General features: G+C 46.6%; 1 protein-coding gene across 1 annotated transcript in view; it reads right to left on the bottom strand.

Annotated features, from left to right (window-relative positions):
- Positions 1–24,454, bottom strand: part of stag3 (STAG3 cohesin complex component) — a 127,847-nt gene that overhangs the window by 101,523 nt on the left and 1,870 nt on the right. Inside the window, exons 2-9 of the mRNA XM_078428188.1 lie at positions 24,140–24,239; positions 19,502–19,630; positions 17,759–17,878; positions 14,057–14,188; positions 9,344–9,451; positions 5,432–5,528; positions 4,835–4,911; positions 3,613–3,817 (exon numbers count right to left, since the gene is read on the bottom strand). Coding sequence (XP_078284314.1) covers positions 3,613–3,817; positions 4,835–4,911; positions 5,432–5,528; positions 9,344–9,451; positions 14,057–14,188; positions 17,759–17,878; positions 19,502–19,630; positions 24,140–24,239 — 968 coding nt within the window. The remainder of the gene's footprint in view (positions 1–3,612; positions 3,818–4,834; positions 4,912–5,431; positions 5,529–9,343; positions 9,452–14,056; positions 14,189–17,758; positions 17,879–19,501; positions 19,631–24,139; positions 24,240–24,454) is intronic.

Here is a 24,454-nt window from a genome sequence, read left to right on the forward strand (position 1 = left end):
AAAATGCTTGGATTATCCATAAGGAGGCGCGAGACAGATTTGGGTAGTTTTGTCCAAAACACCAGAGGTTGCAGGGGGACTCAATAGTCCTGATAGAAGTATAAAAAATCATGAGAGGCTTAGATAGGGTAGACAGTCAGAGCCATTTCCCCCACAGAGAAGAAATATCAAATACTAGATAGCATAGATTTAAGGCGAGAGGGGCGATGTTGAAATGAGTCACGCGGGGCAAGTTTCTTTCTTAAAACAGAGGTTGGTGGGTGCCTAGAATGTGCTGTCAGGGCTGGTGGTACTGGAGGCAGATTCGATAGTGGTATTTTGGGTAGGTATGTGGATATGCACCTACAATAACCATACAAACACCCCGTACAATAACGATACAAACACCCCCTTTAATAACAATACAAACACCCCCTACAATAACCATACAAACATCCCCTACAATAACTGTACAAACACTCCCCAACAATAACCATACAAACACCCCCTACAATAACTGTACAAACATCCCCAACAATAACGACACAAACATCCCCTGCAATAACCGTACTCCAAAGACGTACAGGTTTGTAGGTTAATTGGCTGGGCAAATGTAAAAAAAAAAATTTAAATGTCCCTAGTGTGTGCAGAATAGTGTTAATGTGCGAGGATCGCTGGGCGGCGCGGACGCGGTGGGCCGAAGGGCCTATTTCTGCGCTGTATCTCTAAAATCTTTGTGTTTTGGGTAGGTACGTGGATGTGCAGGGAATATGGATGTCTGAAGAAGGGTCTCGACTGGAAACATCACCCATTCCTTCTGTCCAGGGATGCTGCCTGGCCCTCTGATTTACTCCAGCACTTTGTGTCTATCTTCAGTGTAAACCAGCATCTGCAGTTCCTTCCTACACAAGGATTGTGTGCAGGCGGATAAGAGATGGTCTTGCCATCATGTTCATAGAAATGTAGAAAAGAGGTGGAGTAGGCCATTCGGCCCTTCGAACCAGCACAATACGATCATGGCTGATCATCCAAAATCAGTACCCCGTTCCTGCATTCTCCCCATATCCCTTGATTCAGTTAGCCCTAAGAGCTATATCTAACTCTCTAGATACATATATCTAAGACCTATATCTAACTCTAGATACATACATCTCTACCCCTGCACCACCGTGGGCGGTCACGGTGGCACAGTGGTAGAGTTAGAAACATAGAAAATAGGTGCAGGAGTAGGCCATTCGGCCCTTCGAGCCTGCACCGCCATTCAATATGATCATGGCTGATCATCCAGCTCAGTAACCTGTACCTGCCTTCTCTCCATACCCCCTGATCCCTTTAGCCACAAGAGCCACAGCTAACTCCCTCTTAAATATAGCCAATGAACTGGCCTCAACTACCTTCTGTGGCAGAGAATTCCACAGACTCACCACTCTCTGTGTGAAGAAATGTTTTCTCATCTCAGTCCTAAAAGACTTCCCCCTTATCCTTAAGCTGTGACCCCTGGTTCTGGACTTCCCCAACATCGGGAACAATCTTCCCGCATCTAGCCTCTCCAACCCCTTAAGAATTTTACATGTTTCTATAAGATCCCCCCTCAGTCTTCTAAATTCCAGCGAGTATAAGCCTAGTCTATCCAGTCTTTCTTCATATGAAAGTCCTGCCATTCCAGGGATCAATCTGGTGAACCTTCTCTGTACTCCCTCTAAGGCTAGAATGTCTTTCCTCAGATTAGGAGACCAAAACTGTACACAATACTCCAGGTGCGGTCTCACCAAGGCCCTGTACAACTGCAGCAGAACCTCCCTGCTCCTATACTCAAATCCTCTTGCTATGAATGCCAACATACCATTCGCTTTCTTCACTGCCTGCTGCACCTGCACGCTTCCTTTCAATGACTGGTGCACCATGACACCCAGGTCACGTTGCATCTCCCCTTTTCCTAATTGGCCACCATTCAGGCAATACTCTGCTTTCCTGTTCTTGCCGCCAAAGTGGATAACCTCACATTTATCCACATTATATTGCATCTGCAATGCATTTGCCCACTCTCCTAATCTATCCAAGTCACTCTGCAGCCTCCTAGCATCCTCCTCACAGCTAACACTGCCACCCAGCTTCGTGTCATCCGCAAACTTAGAGATGTTGCATTCAATTCCCTCGTCCAAATCATTAATATATATTGTAAATAACTGGGGTCCCAGCACTGAGCCTTGCGGTACCCCACTAGTCACTGCCTGCCATTCCGAGAAGGACCCGTTTATTCCTACTCTTTGCTTCCTGTCCGCCAACCAATTCTCTATCCACCTCAACACTGAACCCCCAATACCGTGTGCTTTAAGTTTGTACCCCAATCTCCTATGTGGGACTTTGTCGAAGGCCTTCTGAAAGTCCAGATATAACACATCGACTGGTTCTCCCTTATCCACTCGACTAGTTACATCATCGAAAAATTCTATAAGATTTGTCAGGCATGATTTGCCTTTCATAAATCCATGCTGACTTTGTCCGATGATTTCACCACTTTCCAAATGTGATGCTATCACATCTTTAATAACTGACTCTAGCATTTTCCCCACTACCGATGTTAGGCTAACTGGTCTATAATTCCTCGTTTTCTCTCTCCCTCCCTTTTTAAAAAGTGGGATTACATTAGCTACCCTCCAATCCTCAGGAACTACTCCAGAATCTAAACAGTTTTGAAAAATTATCACTAATGCATCCACTATTTCTGAGGCTACTTCCTTAAGCACTTTGGGATGCAGCCTATCTGGCCCTGGGGATTTATCGGCCTTTAATCCATTTAATTTACCTAACACCACTTCCCGACTAACCTGGATTACCCTCAGTTCCTCCATCTCGTTAGACCCCCGGTCCCCTGCTATTTCCGGCAGATTGTTTAAGTCTTCCCTAGTGAAGACAGAACCAAAGTAGTTGTTCAATTGGTCTGCCATCTCCTTGTTCCCTATGATCAATTCACCTGTTTCCGACTGCAAGGGACCTACATTTGTCTTAACTAGTCTTTTTCTCTTCACATATCTATAAAAGCTTTTGCAGTCAGTTTTTATGTTCCCTGCCAGTTTTCTCTCATAATCTATTTTCCCTTTCCTAATTAAGCCCTTTGTCCTCCTCTGCTGGACTCTGAATTTCTCCCAGTCCTCCGGTATGATACTTTTTCTGGCTAATTTATATGCTTCATCTTTTGTTTTAATACTATCCTTGATTTCCCTTGTTAGCCACGGATGCACTACCTTTCCTGGTTTGTTCTTTTGCCAAACTGAGTTGCTGCCTTGCAGCGATTGCAGCGCCGGAGACCCGGGTTCCATCCCGACTGCGGGCGCTGTCTGTACGGAGTTTGTACGTTCTCCCCGTGACCTGCGTGGGTTTTCTCCGAGATCTTCGGTTTCCTCCCACACTCCAAACACGTGCGGGTTTGTGGGTATAATTGGCTTGGTAAATGTAAAAATTGTCCCTAAGGGGTGTAGGATAGTGTTAGTGTGCGGGGATCGCTGGTCGGCGCGGACCCGGTGGGCCGAAGGGCCTTTTCCCGTGCGGGATCTCTGACCTGAATCTGTTTGGCACAGACACAGTGGGCAGAAGGGTCCTATACGTTGTATAACGGGAGAGCGTGATACTCACCAGCCAAAGTGCTAGTGTGTCTGAAGGCACGGACCTGGGAATCAGACAGTCCGGTCAAGAGGGAAATCACAGTGTCCATCATGTACTCATCGTATATGACATTGTACTGACACTGCCGCACCAGCACGGCGATGAACTCGCAGAAATTCTGCCGAAACTTCTTCCACATGGGACCGGCCATCGACAGAGGGTAATCACCACTCTCCTGCAACAGCAGTGGAATCACGTTATACCCCCGACAATAACTATACAAACATCCCCTACAATAACCGTACAAACATCCCCTACAATAAACCGTACAAACATCCCCTACAATAAACCATACAAACATCCCCTACAATAAACCGTACAAACATCCCCTGCAATAACCATACAAACATCCCCTACAATAACCGTACAAACATCCCCCTGCAATAACCGTACAAACATCCCCTACAATAACAATGCAAACAACCCCTACAATAACAATACAAACATCCCCTACAATAACTGTAAACATCCCCTACAATAACTGTACACACATCCCCTACAATCACAGTACAAACATCCCCTACAATAACAGTACAAACGTTCCCTACAATAACAGTACAAACATCCCCTACAATAACAGTACAAACATCCCCTACAATAACTGTACAAACGTCCCCTACAATAACAATACAAACAATACATAACAATTTGGCCCTTGTCAAAGTCGCTCAAGTCTTTACTCCTGCCCATTTCTCCTGCATCCATCACATCAACTTCAAGAACTGACTGTTCACTTGCTGCCCAATATATCCCACCCCTTGACAGGTGCCATTGTAACAAGATAATCAATGCTATTCACTTCGCCTGTCAGTGGTCATAATGTTTTGGCTGATCGGGGTATTGTTTGTCTATGTTTTTATATATTGCGCTTAGTTTATTATTATAGTGTCTCCTGAGTCTGAAGAAGGGTCCCGACCAGAAACGTCACCCATTCCTTCTCTCCTGAGATGCTGCCTGACCTGCTGAGTTACTCCCTCCAGCATTTTGTGAATAAATACCTGAGTAGTAATGTTCACATATCTGTGTGTTGTTGCAAGTAAGAAATTTGTTGTTCTGTTCTGAGACATATGACAATAAAAATCTCTTTTGACAACACCTTGGCTAGGATAATTCTATATAGAATTGCTAATTATTGTGTCAGATAAATGCAATTTTGAATGTTAGCTGGAAATCCAAGACTCTCACTACAGACCTCATCGAACTCCTCGGTCATCTTCCGGATTATCTCCGCGTTCTGAAGCTTCTGGAACATCTCTGAGGCAATGACCCCTGAAGGTGAGAGAAAAACAGCAGGTGATTCCCTCCCCCTCAGTCACATCTATCATCTCCATGCACCCGACGGAGTTTGCTCTTTTTCTCCCTGTGACTGCACGCCTTTTCTCTGGTTGCTCCGGTTGGTTTCCTCCCACATTCCAAAGACGTACAGGTTTGTCGGTCAATTGGCTTCTGTAAATCTCACCCAGTGTGCAGGATAGTGCTGGCGTGTGGGACGATTGTTGGTCTGCGCAGACTCGGTTGGGCCGAAGGGCCTACATTCACGCTGTTGTCTCCAAATCTAAAAGGTGTGATTCCTGCCCTCAAACATCACTCGAAGGCAGACACAAAATGCTGGAGTAGCTCTGGAGAGAAGGAATACTGTAGGTGACGTTTCAGGTCGACCCAAAAAGTCACCTATTCCTTTTCTCCAGAGAAGCTGCCTGGCCCGCTGAGTTACTCCGGCATTTTGTGTCTATCTTCCGTATAAACCAGCATCTGCAGTTCTTTCCGAAACATCACTTGAGGCATTTACCTTTACATCCGCAGCAGTGGATGAAGAAGTTGAGCAGCTCCAGTAGACCAGCCTCCCTGTCCTGTTTATAAAGTTCCAGCCATTCATCGACCAGTGTCTGTGGGTGGGATGTACACCAGTTATAGGGGTCCGAAGAAGGGTCCCGACCTGAAGGGTCCCACCCAGAGATGCTGCCTGACCTGCTGAGTTAATCCCGCACTTTTTGTCTGCACACATAGCAGCTTTAGCGTGTGCATTTACCTCCCAGCCTACCTCAGATGCATTCACTACTTTTCTTGACAGAATTTAGTATTGATGCAGTCATTACAAAGATACATATTTTTTCTTGAATTCCAAATTTATGGTCGAAGTAACAAGTAATTAAATTATCACCGACCGCTGTGATGTCATTGTAACAATCCCAATGAAAATTAATTATACAATATACTCAGTCGCCCACCCTGGCCTGACAGTTATATACACTGCAATGTTGGTGCATTTGTTAACACCCCAAAAAATATTAGCACGCGCATTTATCTTCAACATATCAGTTGAACCAAATGTTATTCCCGTTATCATGTATCTGTATACTGTGGGCGGCTCCATCGCAATCACGAATAGTCTTTCCGTTGACTGGATAGCACGCAACAAAAAAGCTTTTCATTGTAGATGTGACAACAAATTAAAATAAACACTAAATGCAGTGTTATTGACCCTCCCTGACACAGGTTAGTCATTATCCAGCCACATGAGTGAGGTTAAAAAAACACGGAAAAGAGCCGAGCGTTTGCGTGAGGTGTACAGCGGGGATCAGAAAATTGGGGAAATGTAGAAGATTTACACACAAAACTACCAGTTTCAAGCCTCTTTTAGTGCATTTCAAACAATCACAAAATAATGTGAATATGTCACTGTGTACTAATAACATTTTGAAGTAAATTCGCACATTTTATTGATAATCAGCCCAAAAAGGTGGTAATTGGCTTTTCTACTGTGTTTTATATTTTAACCCCGTCTTAATTAACTTAGGTATATAATTGTGCACTTACATTCATTAAAACTCCGCCGTGACGAACACTGGGGCCGCGGCGTGTGGGGGGGCTGCCGTTAACAACAATGGGAGCCCGGCGTGGGGGGGGCCATGAACAACAATGGGGGCCCGGCATGGGGGGCCACCGTTAACAATGGGGGCCCGGCGTGGGGTCGCCATGCGGAACAATGGGGGCCCGGTGTGGGGGGGGGGGGCGCCGTTAACAACAATGGGAGCCCGGGATGGGAGGCCATGAATAACAATGGGGGCCCGGCGTGGGGGGCCACCGTTAACAACAATGGGAGCCCGGCGTGGGGGGGCCGCCATTAACAACAATGGGAGCCCGGCGTGGAGGCCATGAATAACAATGGGGGCCCGGCGTGGGGGGGCCATGAACAACAATGGGGGCCCGGCATGGGGGGCCACCGTTAACAATGGGGACCCGGCGTGGGGGGGCCATGAATAACAGTGGGGGCCCGGCGTGGGGGGGCCATGAATAACAGTGGGGGCCCGGCGTGGGGGGCCACCGTTAACAACAATGGGGGCCCGGTGTGGGGGGCCCGCCATGAATAACAATGGAGGCCCGGTGTGGGGGGCCGCCGTTAACAATGGGGGCCCGGTGTGGGGGGGCCGCCATGAATAACAATGGGGGCCCGGTGTGGGGGGCCACAGTTAACAATGGGGGCCCGGTGTGGGGGGCCACCGTTAACAATGGGGGCCCGGTGTGGGGGGGGCCGCCATGAATAACAATGGGAGCCCGGTGTGGGGGGCCACCGTTAACAATGGGGGTCCGGTGTGGGGGGGGCCATGAATAACAATGGGGGCCCGGTGTGGGGGGCCACCGTTAACAATGGGGGCCCGGTGTGGGGGGGCCGCCATGAATAACAATGGGAGCCCAGCGTGGGGGGGCCACCATGAATAACAATGGGGGCCCAGCGTGGGGGCCACCGTTAACAATGGGGGCCCGGTGTGGGGGGCCACCGTTAACAAAGGGGGCCCGGAGCGGGGGGGCCGCCATGCGGAACAATGGGGGCCCGGCGTGAAGAACACTGGGGACGCCGCGTGGGGGGGCGCCATGTATAACAATGGAGGCGCGGAGTAGAGGGCTGCCATTAAGAACAAAGGTGGCGCGGAGTGGGGGGCCGCCATTTTTCGGAACAATGGGGGCCCTGCGTGGAGGGACCGCCGTGAGGGACGGTGGGAGAACAAAGTAGGCCCCGGTGTGGGGGAGGGGGCACTCTAGTTTAGAATCCTGTGCCCAGGGGATAAGTCTGTGTTTGTTTGTTCGTTTATTCCGGGGAAGGCGCTGTGCACACGGCAGCCAGCCAACAATCGCTTGTCTTTTTCTTTTTGTTTTCACTTTTAATTTCAAGTTTTCGCCACCCTTTTGCGTTACGATTGTCAGCAGACCAATTTCCCTCCGGGGATCGTAATCGTAATGAGAACCAGAGGGCATAGGTTGAAGGTGAGGGGGGAAAGATTTAATGCAGACCTCCCAACATTTGCTTTTACAAATTCATAACCTTGATGTCCAAAATTCAGAATTTCACATCAACATTCATAATATGGTGCGTAATTCAATTTTTCGGCCAAAAAAGGTATGCACGCCAAATGCGCGTACACGTTGCGCTACATTCTTGTGTGATAAACGACTATTATTTCCAACAGTCTGTAGTTCTTGGACTACATGTACAATGTCAGGACTATCACGAGTACATTCTGCTATTTATCGAAAGGTTATTGAACAGATACTTTTTGCAACACAAAGAAAAAATTGTTTTGTTTTTTCTATTTTGCTTTTCCATTACACATCCCAATTCTCTGGGTATTGAATAAAAGAACAATGGTTATAAAATGTATGACTAAGTTATGAAGAAAGAGTTGATACATGTGATATGACTAAGCTTACAGAAGTACTTGTTGAAGTAAATTCGCACATTAATTGATAATCAGCCCAAAAAGGTGGTAATTGGCTTTTCTGCTGTGTTTTATATTTTAACCCCGTCTTAATTAATTAATATAGTTATATAATCTTGCATTTAAATTTAATATTTACTCATTACAGTTCCACCACTGATTTTTTGGCACTCTTGGTTCCAGATCTTTGCTGGTTTATCCAGCCGGCCAAGGAAGTCGTTCGGCTGTGGGGATAGATGTGCTGGTTCCAGCTGGGCTGGAGTTCCAGAGCCCCGGCCACAGGTTGCAAATTCAACCCACCGATCGGCCGTGGAAGTCCCGATGAGGTCGAGGTTGGCTGCCCTGCCCAGCCTAGGTGCCACATTTTCGGGGAGACTTCCAGGGCGCGGGGGAGGGGGGGAGGATTTCTCGCGGAACCCCTAGCGACCGAATTGACAAATTGCAATTACCGACTGTTTTGCGGAAAAATGTGAGGCGAAATCGGAATGGCGGAAATGAAATAAGAAAGCGGAAACTTTCTGCCACATTCGGAAAGGTTGGGAGGGATGTTAATGGGAACCCGAGGGGTAACGTTTTGTTTTACAACGGGTGATGGGTGTATGGAACAAGTTGTCGGAGGAGGAAGTTGAGGCAGGTACTATCGCTATATTTAAGAAACATTTAGACAGGTACATGGATAGGATAGGTTTCGAGGAATATGGGCCAAACGCAGGCAGGTAGGGCTAGTGCAAGATGGGGCATGTTGGTTGGCGTGAGCAAGTTGGGCCGAAGGGCCTCTTTCCATGCCATTTGACTATGACTCTATCCCCATCCTCTCGAGCCTTTTCTTTACTGAGACATATCTTCAGATGATTTCCGTCCGGGACATCCCTTTTCTCCCAGAAAATCCTCCTTTTCCACATTATATCCGAAACCAAAGACAGACGGTACACACACTCCAACCACCACTCCCTTGTAAAGGAAGCAGGAACACCTCAACCACATACCTGCATGGCACTCTTTGCCAATTTTACTGCTTCAAACAAGTTGTTGACTGTTTTCTGGTTTTGAGCAGAATTGTTCAGCTTCGACTCCTGCCCTGGTTTCCTGGAGGACTGGAAACGTAAGAAGCATTGAGTTCATGTGGAAGATAGACACAAATAGGCGGCACGGTGGCGCAGCGGTAGAGTTGCTGCCTTACAGCGAATGCAGCGCCGGAGACTCAGGTTCGATCCTGACTACGTCTGTGCGGAGTTTGCACGTTCTCCCCGTGGGTTTCCTCCGAGATCTTCGGTTTCCTCCCACACTCCAAAGACGTACTGGTATGTAGGTTAATTGACTGGGTAAATGTAAAAATTGTCCCTAGAGTGTGTAGGATAGTGTTAATGTGCGGGGATTGCTGGGCGGCACGGACTCGGTGGGCTGAAGGGCCTGTTTCCACACTGTATCTCTAAATCTCAATCTAAAATAGCTGGAGTAATTCAGCGGGACAGGCAGCATCTGTGGAGAGAAGGAATGGGTGACGTTTCGGATCGAGACCCTTCTTCAGACTCCTCTCCAGAAATGTTGCCTATTACGCCAGCATTCTGTATCTATCTTCGATTTAAACCAGCATCTGCAGTTCCTTCCTACACAAGAGTTCATGTTTCTGTTTCTGTTTTCTACCGCACAACCGCCAGCAGCTGGGCTATCTCGTGCAGGTTTCGCTCGCCTGGGTACCGGTTGCAAAAATCACGTGGAAGTTTAGTTCAGAGATACAGTGAGGAAACAGGGCTGTTGGCCCAGTGCCCGTGCCCACCAGCGATCCCTGCACACTTGCACTATCTTACACACACTAGGGACAACCTACAATTAGAGCAAGCCAATAGCCGACAAACCTGTACGTCTTTGGAGTGCGGGAAGAAACCGGAGCTCCCGGAGAAAACCCACGCAGGTCATGGGAAGAACGTAAAAACTCTGTACTGACAAGCACCCGTGGTCAGGATAGAAACCGGGTCTCTGGCACTGTGAGGCGGCAACTCAACTACTGCGCCATCGAACATTGATTTCTCCAACTTTAGATAGTTCCTCTGTCCCTCTCTTCCCCTCCCCCTGTCCCAGATCTCCCTCTATCTTCCTGTCTCCACCTATATCCTTCCTTTGTCCTGCCCCCCTGACATCAGTCTGAAGAAGGGTCTCGACCCGAAACGTCACCCATTCCTTCTCTCCTGAGATGCTGCCTGACCTGCTGAGTTACTCCAGCATTTTGTGAATAAATACCTTCGATTTGTACCAGCATCTGCAGTTATTGTCTTATACTATCATATTTTAACCTAATCACCCCTGGGATCTTTCTAATAAGTTCTGAAAATATCTTTGCAAATTCCCTTGGTGCTTTGTCTAGAACTGCCACATCCTTCCAACGATGTAGTAAAGGGATATAAGAAAATAACTGCAGATGCTGGTACAAATCGATTTATTCACAAAATGCTGGAGTAACTCAGCAGGTCAGCCAGCATCTCGGGAGAGAAGGAATGGGTGACGTTTCGGGTCGAGACCCTTCTTCAGACTAAAGGGATACAGCATTAAAACCGAACATCAGATTATCCACCCATATCCTACGCTAGTCTCATTTTATTCTCACTACATTCCCATCACAGAAACATATAAAATTATAAAAGGGCCGGACAAGCTCGATGCAGGAAAAATGTTCCCAATGTTGGGCGAGTCCAGAACCAGGGGACACACAGTCTTAGAATAAAAGGGAGGCCATTTAAAACTGAGGTGAGAAAAAACTTTTTCACCCAGAGAGTTGTGAATTTATGGAATTCTCTGCCACAGTGGAAGTCAAATCACTGGATGAATTTAAGAGAGAGTAAGATAGAGCTCTAGGGGCTAGTGGAATCAAGGGATATGGGGGGAAGGCAGGCACGGGGTATTGATTGGGAACGATCAGCCATGATCACAATGAATGGCGGTGCTGGCTCGAAGGGCCGAATGGCCTCCTCCTGCACCTATTTTCTATGTTTCTATCAACTTTCACTAGATTATACCACTCCATAAACAGTGGGGACAATTTACCAATTTAGCCAATTGATCAGAAACATACACCTTTGGAGCAGAAAAGAAAACTGGAGCATCACAGAAATTTGATGCAGTTCCAGAGAGAGAAAATGTGCAAGAAGATAGACACAAATTGCTAGAGTAACACAGTGGGTCAGGCAGCATCTCTGGGAAAAAAGGATGGCTGACGTTTCAGGTCTGGACCTTCATCCAACATATTTTGTTCTGCATTGGAAACGGGGAGGTGAAGGGGGGGGTGAAAAGACGACAGGGGTTTTGTGTCGGGAAGGGGGTTGTCAGGGGGATGGTAAAAATCTGTTTTGGAAAGAGGAAGGTCGGGGGGGGGGGGGGGGGGGGGGAATGATGAAAATCTGTTCTGGAAACCTCATCTGCATCAGTAACACGAGAGAATGTGTAAACTCCACTCACAGCACTAGAGGATTGAAGCCAGCTCACTGGAGGTGCAACTCAATGAGCTGAACCACTGACCAGAACTACAAATAGTACTTCACCGGTGGCCGATTTTATGCAGCTCCACTATTTCACATATTCTATATCTCAGTTGAAAGTAGAAACTGGCATTTACTGAGGGTGGTGAATCTGTGGAATTCTTTGCCACAGAAGGCTGTGGAGGCCAAGTCAGTGGATATATTTAAGGCACAGATCGGCAGATTCTTGATTCGTACGGGTGTCAGAGGTTATGGGGAGAAGGCAGGAGAATGGGGTTAGGAGGGAGAGATAGATCAGCCATCATTGAATGGCGGAGTAAACGCGATGGGCCGAATGGCCTAATTCTACTCCTATCGCTTATGATAATCACTTAGGGCCACCAGACATCTCCTGCCTTGTCACCTTTTACACTACAATAGGGATGACTTCTACTTGACACTGGAGCACACGGACCCAGTCTCAATGTTCCCGAGTGTCACATCACCTCCCACACCAAAGGCAGGGTGGCTCAGCGGGCAGGGTTGCTGCCTTACAGCGCCAGAGACCCAGGTTCGATCCTGACTATGGGTGCTGCCTGTACGGAGTTTGTATATTCTCCCTGTGGGATGCGTGGATTTTCTCCCTAGACCGTCGGTTTCTACCCACACTCCAAAGACGTACAGGTTTGTAGGTTAATTGGCTTGGTCTAAATGCAAATTGTCCCCAGTGTGTGTAGGATAGTGTTAATGTGCGGGGATCACTGGTTGGCGTGGACTCGGTGGGCCGAAGGACCTGTTTCCGCACTGTGTCTCTCAACTAAACCATCAATACATTAAATGCCAAATCCCAGTTTGCAAACATAAAATTCAGTATATCTTTGATACCATAGCTGCACCACAGAGAGCATACTGGCATACGGCATCCCTGTGTGGTATCTCAGCTGCATGGCAGCGGACAGGAGAGCTCTCCAGCGGGACGTCTGCAGAGCACAGAGGATCATTGGGATACAGCTGCCAGCCCTGGAGGACATCTACAACGCACGCTGCCCCAGGAAAGCCACCAGCATCTACAAGGACTCCACACACCCACGCCACTGTCTGTTTGAACTACTTCAACTACTACTTGGCGGACGTTACAAGGCCTTCTACGCCCGCACCTCCAGACTAAGAAACAGCTTCATCCCTAGAGCTACATCTGCTCTGAATCGCACCTGCTGAGAGCCCCCCATGATCTGTCTATGCCCCCAGGGTCAGCTGGCACAATTGACCCTGCATGAACCTATTTGCACTTTACCTTGTTTATTTATTTTTTCTCCCTTCTTTTTGTTGTTTTTTGTTTTTGCCGTGTTTTATTTATTTTATAGCATCGATACGGAAGTGGCATTCTTAATCTGGTTGTACGTACAATGACAATAAAGATATATTGATTGATTGATTGATCTGATGATCTCAGTAACCTTCCTCAGCTCTACCCGGTGCTGCTGGGGGCCGCCGAGAACAATGGCGGGGACCCACGGGAGGTGGTGCCGAGAAAGAATGTGGACCTGGCGGGTGAAAGTTGGAGGGGGACACCGAGAAGGGAAGGGGATCCGATGCAGGGGAGGGGGGGAGAAGGCACGTGCGACGGTAGGGAGTAGATAGGACCGCTCGGTACTTTTGTGACTTTATCGGCCGCCATAACGTGTCGGCACGTGCACTGCCTAGGTTGCATTTCACTGTACCTCAGTACATGTGACAAGGTACACGTGGGCGGCACGGTGACGCAGCGGTAGAGTTGCTGCCTTACAGCGAATGCAGCGCCGGAGACTCAGGTTCGATCCTGACTACGGGCGCCGTCTGTACGGAGTTTGTACGTTCTCCCCGTGACCTGCATGGGTTTTATCAGAGATCTTCAGTTTCCTCCCACACTCCAAAGATGTGCAGGTATGTAGGTTAATTGACTGGGTAAATGTAAAAATTGTCCCTAGTGTGTGTAGGATAGTGTTAATGTACGGGGATCGCTGGGCGGCGCGGTCTCGGTGGGCCGAAGGGCCTGTTTCCGCGCTGTATCTCTAAAAAAAAAAGTATCGTGCACTCATTCATTCTCACTCTCCGTGAAGCCTTCATCTTTCATTCAACCGTGTCATTTACAGCCACAGCTGGCAGCCTATCTGCGATTCATTATTAACAGCAATATATAAAATCAGAGTAATAAGGCCATGGAGGGTTCATTTGCGAATGGCAGAAGCCCCCTCTACAGCCACGACTTACCTGCATTGCACTTTTGGGCTGTTTGACTGCCACCGACAGGTCACTGACTTCGTGGTCACTCCCCACCCGGCGATTCTTTTTTTCCACTGTCTGGTTACTGTCCGCCAACACTCGCTTTGGTCTCTTAGAAAGCTGCCAATAGATTGTGAGGAGTAATGGCGATAGATTAACAAAACACACGGCATTTACAATATGGAAAGAGACCAAATGGTCTAATTTTCCTTAAAGATGGACACAAAGTGCTGGAGTCTATCTTTGGGATAAACCAGCATCTGCAGTTCTTTGTTTCTATCTACGGTCTAACTTGCTTAGTTTAGAAATACAGCGAGGAAACAGGCCCTTCGGCCCTCTGAGTCCGCGCCATCAGCTTTCTCCGTACTCTAGCATTATCCTAAACACTAGGGACAATTTACAATTATTACTGAAACCAATCAGCCTACAAACCTGCGCATGGGAGGAAACCGGAGCATCCGGAGAAAACCCACATGATCACGGGGAGAACGTACAAACTCCGTACAGACAGCTGCTTTTACTGGTTTTGTGCTCGGAATAAACCCCCTTTATGGAGAATGGGGTTTGGAGGGAGAGATAGATCAGCCATCATTGAATGGCCGAATGGCCTAATTCTACTCCTATCACTTATGATCACATCCTGGTGGAAACCAGTTACCACCATCCAAATGCCCAAGCCCCAGATTCTGTTTTTTTGCTTTGTAGGTACTTACCAAAGATAATAGAGTGGAGCAAGATAACCATATAACCATATAACAACTACAGCATGGAAACAGGCCTGTCCGGCCCTACCAGTCCACGCCGACCATTCTCCCTGACCTAGTCTCATCTACCTGCACTCAGACCATAACCCTCTAATCCCCTCCTATCCATATACCTATCCAATTTACTCTTAAATAATAAAATCGAGCCAGCCTCCACCACTTCCACCGGAAGCCCATTCCATACAGCCACCACCCTCTGAGTAAAGAAGTTCCCCCTCATGTTACCCCTAAACCTTTGTCCCTCAATTCTGAAGCTATGTCCCCTTGTTGGAATCTTCCCCACTCTCAAAGGGAAAAGCCTACCCACGTCAACTCTGTCCGTCCCTCTCAAAATTTTAAAAACCTCTATCAAGTCCCCCCTCAACCTTCTACGCTCCAAAGAATAAAGACCCAACCTGTTCAACCTCTCTCTGTAGCCTAAGTGCTGAAACCCAGGCAACATTCTAGTAAATCTCCTCTGTACCCTCTCCATTTTGTCGACATCCTTCCTATAATTTAGCGACCAGAACTGCACACCATACTCCAGATTCGGCCTCACCAATGCCCTGTACAATTTTAACATTACATCCCAACTTCTATACTCGATGCTCTGATTTATAAAGGCAAGCATACCAAACGCCTTCTTCACCACCCTATCCACATGAGATTCCACCTTCAGGGAACAATGCACAGTTATTCCCAGATCCCTCTGTTCCACTGCATTCCTCAATTCCCTACCATTTACCCTGTACGTCCTATTTTGATTTGTCCTACCAAAATGCAGCACCTCACACTTATCAGCATTAAACTCCATCTGCCATCTTTCAGCCCACCCTTCCAAAAGGCCCAAGTCTCTCTGTAGACTTTGAAAATCTACCTCACTATCAACTACACCACCTATCTTAGTATCATCTGCATATTTACTAATCCAATTTGCCACACCATCATCCAGATCATTAATGTAAATGACAAACAACAGTGGACCCAACACAGATCCTTGGGGTACTCCACTAGACACTGGCCTCCAACCTGACATACAATTGTCAACCGTTACCCTCTGGTATCTCCCATTCAGCCATTGTTGAATCCATCTTGCAACCTCACTATTAATACCCAACGATTTAACCTTCTTAATCAACCTTCCATGTGGAACCTTGTCAAATGCCTTACTGAAGTCCATATAGACAACATCCACAGCCTTGCCCTTATCAATTTCCCTGGTAACCTCTTCAAAAAATTCAAGAAGATTAGTCAAACATAACCTTCCAGGCACAAATCCATGTTGACTGTTTCTAATCAGGCCTTGATTATCCAAATAATTATATATATTGTCCCTAACTATCTTTTCCATTAATTTTCCCACCACAGACGTCAAACTAATAGGTCTATAATTGCTAGGTTTACTTTTAGAACCTTTTTTAAACAAAGGCACAACATGCGCAATGCGCCAATCTTCCGGCACCATCCCCGTTTCTAATGACGTTTGAAATATTTCCGTCATAGCCCCTGCTATTTCTGCACTAACTTCCCTCAATGTCCTAGGGAATATCCTATCAGGACCTGGAGACTTATCCACTTTTATATTTTTCAAAAGTGTCCGTACCTCCTCTTCTTTAATCCTCCTAATTTCCATCACTACTCTACTTGTTTCGCTTACCTCACATAATTCAATATCCTTCTCCTCGGTAAATACCGAAGAAAAGAAATTGTTTAATATCTCCCCCATTTCTTCCGGCTCAGCACATAGCTGTCCACTCTGACTCTCTAGGCCATTCCATCACCTATACAGAAGTGTAGTACGCAAAGCAGCCATTTTAGTAGGTAAAACCCGCCGTCCGTTATGCCTCTCGCAGTGTAATCAGTATTTTGGGGGAACAGTATGTGTGATGATACCATAAAAATGCAGAATATATCTCATCTATCAATTCACAGATATTTGTTATTTTTCTTTTAAAATGTTTCTGCAAGTTTCTGCCTACTAAAATGGCGCCGTGACCTACTACGGTTTTTAGGGTCGAGTGGTCTATCTTGCTCATCTAGTATCTTTGGTACTTACCCCTGAACTCCACTTTAGTAATTTGGGGTGCATGTGAGAAAATGGATAAGCACGAACGACACAGATCTATGAGCCACAGTCATGCCATCAGTCAGACTGGTCCAGAAGCAAGAGAGAGAAATATTAACAAAATGGTTTAGTAAAGATCACATCCCTACAGCAGTGTAAGATCGCAGTGGAGCAACAGGTAGTGTAAGACCCCCTCAACTCCATCCAAGGCCCCAAACAGTCTTTCCAGGTGAGACAGAGGTTCACCTGCACCTCCTCCAACCTCATCTATTGCATCCGCTGCTCTAGATGTCAACTTCTTTACATCGGCGAAACCAAACGCAGGCTCGGCGATCGCTTCGCCCAACACTTTCGCTCAGTCAGCCTTAACCAACCTGATCTCCCGGTGGCTGAGCACTTCAACTCCCCCTCCCACTCCCAGTCTGACCTTTCTGTCATGGGCCTCCTCCAGTGCCATAGTGAGGCCCACCGGAAATCGGAGGAACAGCACCTCATATTTCGCCTGGGCAGCTTGCAGCCCAGCGGTATGAACATCGACTTCTCCAACTTTAGATAGTTCCTCTGTCCCTCTCTTCCCCTCCCCCTTCCCAGATCTCCCACTGTCTTCCTGTCTCCACCTATATCCTTCCTTTGTCCCGCCCCCCTGACATCAGTCTGAAGAAGGGTCTCGACCCGAAATGTTGCCCATTCCTTCTCTCCTGAGAAGCTGCCTGACCTGCTGAGTTACTCCAGCATTTTGTGAATACATCCCTACCGCAGTTCATCGAACACCCACTCATGAGACATTGACCAGAGTGATTTGGGTACAATGAACTCAACGTTATTATTGCATAAAGCCACACACAGCTCATCTTCCATCCACCAATAGGTTCCAAGACCCACCTGCATCAGAGATTTTGATGGTCTGGAGCTCAAAGATATCTTACTGGAGTCTTGGTCAATGTCTGTAAACATCACATCATTCTCCTTGTCGGTCAATGCTCGCTTTGGTCTCCTGGAGAGCTAACAAGAAGATGGGTAGGTGAGATTATGCAGATTTAACAGAGGCTATATTCACGTATGATATTATTTTTAGACATCAAAGATACAGTGCAGAAACTGATCCTTCAGCCCACTGAGCCCGTGTGGACCATCGAACACAATCCTACACACTAGGGATTTATAATTTCTACTTAACGGATGCTAATTAACCCACAAACCTGTAGGTCTTTGGAGTGTGGGTGGAAACCGGAGCACCCGGAGAAAACCGACGCGTTCACAGGATTGAGCTGTTGTCGATGGCCGCACTGATAACAGAGTAGGCTGGCTGCGTAATAATTGACTGAGATAGACACACATGCTGGAGTAGCTCAGCGGTTCAGACCGCATCTCTGGAGAACACGCATGAGTGGCGGACCCTTCTTTACTGAGAGAGGGTTCCGACCCAAAATGTCACCCACCCTTTTTCTCCAAAAATGCAGCCTGACCCGCTGAGTTATTACAGCAGTTTACGTGTCTATCTTCGGTATAAACCAGCATCTGCAGTTCCTTTCTACACAGTAATTGACTGGGTTGGATTTGTTCAGATTTTAGACAGGAAATACATGGACATATTACTATTTTGCGTATAGTGGTTGATGCAATACATCAAATGCACTTTTACCATCTGGAAACACTGGCTCCTCCTGCACCTCCAAGAGTAAAGTCTCAGTATTCACCGAGGTCAGGGCATTCACTGCTGCTGAGGCTAGACAATAGACAATAGGTGCAGGAGGAGGCCATTTGGTCCTTCGAGCCAGCACCGCCATTCACTGTGATCATGGCTAATCACCCAGAATCAGAGCCCCGTTCCTGCCTTCTTCCTCATATCCCTTGACTCCGCTATCTTTAAGAGCTCTATCTAACTTTCTCTTCAAAGCATCTAGAGGATTGGCCTCCACTGCCTTCTGAGGCAGAGAATTTCACCGATTCACAACTCTCTGGGTGAAAAGGTTTTTCCTCAGCTCCGTTCTAAATGGCCGGGTAATATCTGCAGGAATACATTTTGCAGTGGTGCCTCTTAAGGAACCACACCAAAAAAAACTTAGCTGGTTCACGCACAACTGTAAGATTCACATTTTCAGCATAGATCAATTTATTTGCAAATTAGTTGGAAGGGTTCAAATCGATTAAAAGATCTAGTGCTACAGAATACTAGGAACAGGTTAGAAGCAGCATGTCCCACATGCGTCTATCTTTGGAATAAACCAGTATCTGCAGTTCTTTTTTTGAAAGATACATTTTTCATCAAAGGCCATCAACTATTGCCTGTCCAATATGGAGAGGGTATTTCTATTAATGGGAGAATCTCTGACCAGAGGCTGCAGCCTCAGAATAAAAAGACGTACCTTAAGAAAGGAGATGAGGAGGAATTTCTTTAGTCAGAGGGTGGTGAATCTGTAGAATTAATTGCCAGAGAGCTGCAAAGGCCAAATCAATGGATACGTTTAAGGCAGAGATAGATTCTTGATTAGTAAGGGTGTCAGGGGTTGTGGGGAGATGGCAGGAGAATGGGGTTGAGAGGGAAAGTTAGATCAACCATGATTGAATGGAAAAAAGTTGATGGGTCGAATGGCCTAATTCTGCTCCAATAATTGTTGAACTTACCTGTGGGGCACTCTTTGGCAGATTTACTGACAGATTTGCAGGCACAGGGCTAGCTTTCTGTTTGGCAGAATTTATCTTCTTCACGACAATTTTCTTCTCAGGTATTGCCTGTCTCGGCCTCTTCGGCAACTGCAAAGACATCAATATGACAAACAGAATTGCAACATCAGATATCTATACACTAAAACTATCGTTTGTTCCTGAACTGCAGCCAAAAAGGTACACGATAGTGCGACAATTTTAGGCCCACCTTACACACCGTCGTCCCTTTGGTGCTAATGGAAGTTTCATTGAAATCGGTGTTATATTTTTTAAGTTATTCGCGTTTTAAAGTTTAAATCTATCTCCTAGGGAGGGAGGGAGGATAAGGGGTATTGAGGGGGATGGAGTGTGGGGGGAGGGAGCTGGGGGGGAGGGGAGGGAGCTGGGGGGGAGGGGAGGGAGCTGGGGGGGAGGGGAGGGAGCTGGGGGGGAGGGGAGGGGGAGGGGGGAGGGGAGGAGGAGAGGGTGCTTTTCCAATGCAGGAGAGGTTTGGGCCCACCAAATATTTTATCATATTTAGCTACATCAGGAACTGCAGTTCAACATTCCCCATTGCAGGATTGTCAGGTGAGATTAAAAAGGGATTAAGTTTGACATTTTATTAAGTTTGGGCAAAGAACTATTGCAGCCAAGAGAAAAGTGTGGTGCTGCAAATATCAGTAAACGGTCAGATGGGTTAGACTGAGAAACAGAAAGGGAGGAGAATTACACTTCTGGGTTTTAAATAATCAGGAGAAAGTAAAAAAGGAACTCGAAAGGTATCGAATGAGATTAGAGATCTGCAAAAATAAGCAATATTAGTGGAATTCAAGCATCCACGCAAGTATAGACGTGCGAGTATAGAAGTTGGGAGGTCATGTTGCAGTAAGACGTTGGTGAGGCCGCATGTAGAGTATTGTGTTCAGTTCTGGGCACAATGTTATAGGAAAGACATTGTCAAGTTAGAAACGGTGCAGAGAAGACTTAGGAGGATGTTGCCAGGATTCGATGGTCTGAGCTACAGGGAGAGGTTGAGCAGGCTGGGCCTCTATTCCTTCAAGCGCAGGAGGACAAGGGATGATCTTATAGATGTGTACAAAATCATGAGGGGAATAGATCGGGCAAACGCCTGCATCTACCCAAAGGAGAATTGAGAACCGGAGGAAATAAGTTTAAGGTGAAGGGGAAAAGATTTAATAGGAATCTGAGGGGTAACATTTTCACAAAAACAGTGGAGCATGTATGGAATGAGCTGCCAGAGGAGGTAGTTAAGGCGGGACTATTGCAATGTTTAAGAAACAATTAGACAGGTACATAGACAGGACAGGTTTAGAGGGATATGGGCCAAACGCAGGCATGTGGGACTAGTGTGAATGGGACACGTTGGGCCGAAGGACCTTCATCCACGCTGCATGACAGAAGGGTCCCGAGCCAAAACATCACCTTTCCATATCCTCCAGAGATGTTGCCTGACCCGCTGAGTTACTCCAGCAACTTGTCATTTCTGTCCCAATGCAAGTTAATGGGGCAGAAATGCTACAAAAGTACAGAATTCTAAAGTCATTAAGAATCCTTTTTTTAATAGCATACCCAATAAGTGAAAAGACTGAGTCTTGGACTCAGGTTTAGAGAAGGATAATGGTTGTTTACTACCCTAGTAATTAGTCAGATTTAAACAAAACGATCACGAGTTAAATTATTGATGTGATACCATAATTCCACAACGGAATTTGAGCTGCTACAGGAAGATAAGTGATTCACACGAGTGTGGTTTTAGTGCAAAGAACAGCGGTGGCTCCTGGCACCTCAGCTGATGGGAAAATGTGGCCCAACATTTGTACATTATGATTAACTCATTCACATTTTTTAAATTAATTAATCTTTGAATTGATTTCAGACATTAATTGTGATCATTATCAGCCGTTTATAGACAATAGGTGCAGGAGGAGGCCATTCGGCCCTTCGAGCCAGCACCACCATTCAATGTGATCATGGCTGATCATTCTCAATCAGTACCCCGTTCCTGCCTTCTCCCCATACCCCCTGACTCCGCTATCCTTAAGAGCTCTATCTAGCTCTCTCTTGAATGCATTCAGAGAATTGGCCTCCACTTCCCTCTGAGGCAGAGAATTCCACAGATTTACAACTCTCTGACTGAAAAAGTTTTTCCTAATCTCAGTTCTAAATGGCCTACCCCATATTCTTAAACTGTGGCCCCTGGTTCTGGACTCCCCCAACATTGGGAACATGTTTCCTGCCTCTAACGTGTCCAACCCCTTAATAATCTTATATGTTTTGATAAGATCCCCTCTCATCCTTGTAAATTCCAGTGTATACAAGCCTAGTCGCTCCAGTCTTTCAACATGTGACAGTCCTGCCATTCCGGGAATCAACCTAGCTGCACGCCCTCAATAGCAAGAATATCCTTCCTCAAATTTGGAGACCAAAACTGCACACAGTACTCCAGGTGCGGTCTCACCCGGGCCCTATACACTGACCTCTTTGCTCCTATACTCAACTCCTCTTGTTATGAAAGCCAACATTCCATTGGCTTTCTTCACTGCCTGCTGTACCTGCATGCTTCCTTTCAGTGACTGATGCACTAGGACACCCAGATCTCGTTGAACGTCCTTTTCCTAACTTGACACCATCCAGATAATAATCTGCTTTCCTATTCTTACCACCAAAGTGGATAACCTCACACTTATCCACATTAAACTGCATCTGCCATGCATCTGCCCACTCACACAACCTGTCCAAGTCACCCTGCAACCTCATAGCATCTTCCTCACAGTTCACACTACCACCCAGCTTTGTATCATCTGCAAATTTGCTAATGGTACTTTTAATCCCTTCATCCAAGTCATTAATGTATATTGTAAATAGCTGCGGTCCCAGCACCGAGCCTTGCGGTACCCCACTAGTCACTGCCTGCCATTTGAAAGGGACCCATTTATCCCGACTCTTTGCTTTTTGTCTGTCAACCAATTTTCAATCCATGTCAGTACCCTACCCCCAATACCATGTTTATGAATTAATACTCCTCATCGAAGTCTGCACCTCAGGAAATCCACTAAGGTGAAACGAGGAAGATTTAATAGAAGCCTGCGAAGCACCTTTCCCCCCAGAGGGTGGTGGGTATGTGGTACGAGCTGCCAGAGGTAGTTGAGGCAGGTACTAGAACATCATTTAAAAGACATCTGGACAGTTAGTTGGATAGAAAAGTTCCTGAACTACTAACTACCTCAGTGAGACCCTCAGACTATCTTTAATCAGACTTTATCTTGCACTAAACATTACTCCCTTTATCATGTATCTGCACACTGTGGACGGCTCGATTGTAATCATGTATCTTTCCGCTGACTGGTTAGCACGCAACAAAAGCTTTTCACTGTACCTCGGTATATTTCAATAAACTAAACTTGAAGGGCCTATTTCCATGCTGGGGAGCTCCTTAACTCTCAAGACAGAGGCAAGGCTCACGGGAAACAGAGGAGTTGCGCGATCAGGTAATGGGGAGAGGGGAAATTGGGTATGGAGTTGGTGTGATAGTGAAAAATAGGAAAAGTAACGCAGAAAGCATGGCAAAAAGGATTCACAGCTTGAAGGAGAAGGGCAGAGAAAAGATGTTAAGTTAGCTGACAATAAAGAGCAGCCAAGCTATCTTCTTGTAATCCAGAGATTTCCCAGAGCTTTGTCTAGTTTTGGGGAAAAATGCAATATGAGAAATGAAATAGCCATGCTGATATGGGAAATGAAGGAATAACACAAGAGAACATTACTGCATGAGGGCTTAGCCCAATAAAGAGTGCATTTTACACATTTAATTTGCTGTATCTCAACTCCCGATATATATATATATATGTATATATATTTCCTCTCACTCCTCATGCCACCATTTTACACTAGATAAGTTTAGAGATTCAGAGCAGAAACAGGGCCCTTTGGCCCACCGAGTCCACGCCGACCAGCAATCCCCATACATTAACGCTACCCAACACACACAAGGGACCATTTATTTTACATTTACACCAAGCAAGTTAACCTACAAACCTGTACATCTTTGGAGTGCGGGAGGAAATGTTCCCAATGTTGGGGGAGTCCAGAACCAGGGGCCACAGTTTAAGAATAAGGGGAAGGCCATTTAGAACAGAGACGAGAAAAAACTTTTTCAGTCAGAGTTGTAAATCTGTGGATTTGTGCCTCAGAAGGCAGTGGAGGCCAGTTCTCTGAATGCTTTCAAGAGAGAGCTAGATAGAGCTCTTAAGGATAGCGGAGTCAGGGGGTATGGGGAGAAGGCAGGAACGGGGTACTGATTGAGAATAATCAGCTATGATCACATTGAATGGTGGTGCTGGCTCAAAGGGCCGAATGGCCTCCTCCTGCACCTATTGTTTATTGTCTTTTGAAATCAAAGATCCTGGAGAAAACACCCACAGGTCACAGGGGGAACGTACAAACACTGTACAGACAAGCACCTGTAGTCATGATCGGACCCAGGTCCCTGGGTAGTAGCTCTACTGCTATGTCACCGTGCCGCCCACAAATAGTGATGGGAACAATTGTGGTATTGCTGAAACCCACAGATTAAACAAGGGGCCACTCCAGCCCACTTACCGGTGACCTGTGTGTAACGGTAGGCAATTGCTTCCTGCCTTTCTTCAACGTCTCCTCAAAGTCACTCCCTGTATCGGACTCCGATTCACTTGATAAATCACTGCGAGAGGAAAAGTAAGTTTCATTCAGATGCAGCATAGAAACAGACCCCTTGGCCCATGCCGGCCATCGTTCACCCCTTCACACCAGTTCTATGTTATCCCACTCTCTCATCTACTCCCTGCACACCATGGGGCAATTTTAAAGAGGTCAATAAACCCGCAAACCCACACATCTTTGGGATGTGGAATTGAAGCCGGTCGGTGGAAACCCACA

The sequence above is a fragment of the Rhinoraja longicauda genome, chromosome 34 (genome assembly GCF_053455715.1).
Source record: "Rhinoraja longicauda isolate Sanriku21f chromosome 34, sRhiLon1.1, whole genome shotgun sequence".
Classification (NCBI taxonomy): domain Eukaryota; kingdom Metazoa; phylum Chordata; class Chondrichthyes; order Rajiformes; family Arhynchobatidae; genus Rhinoraja; species Rhinoraja longicauda.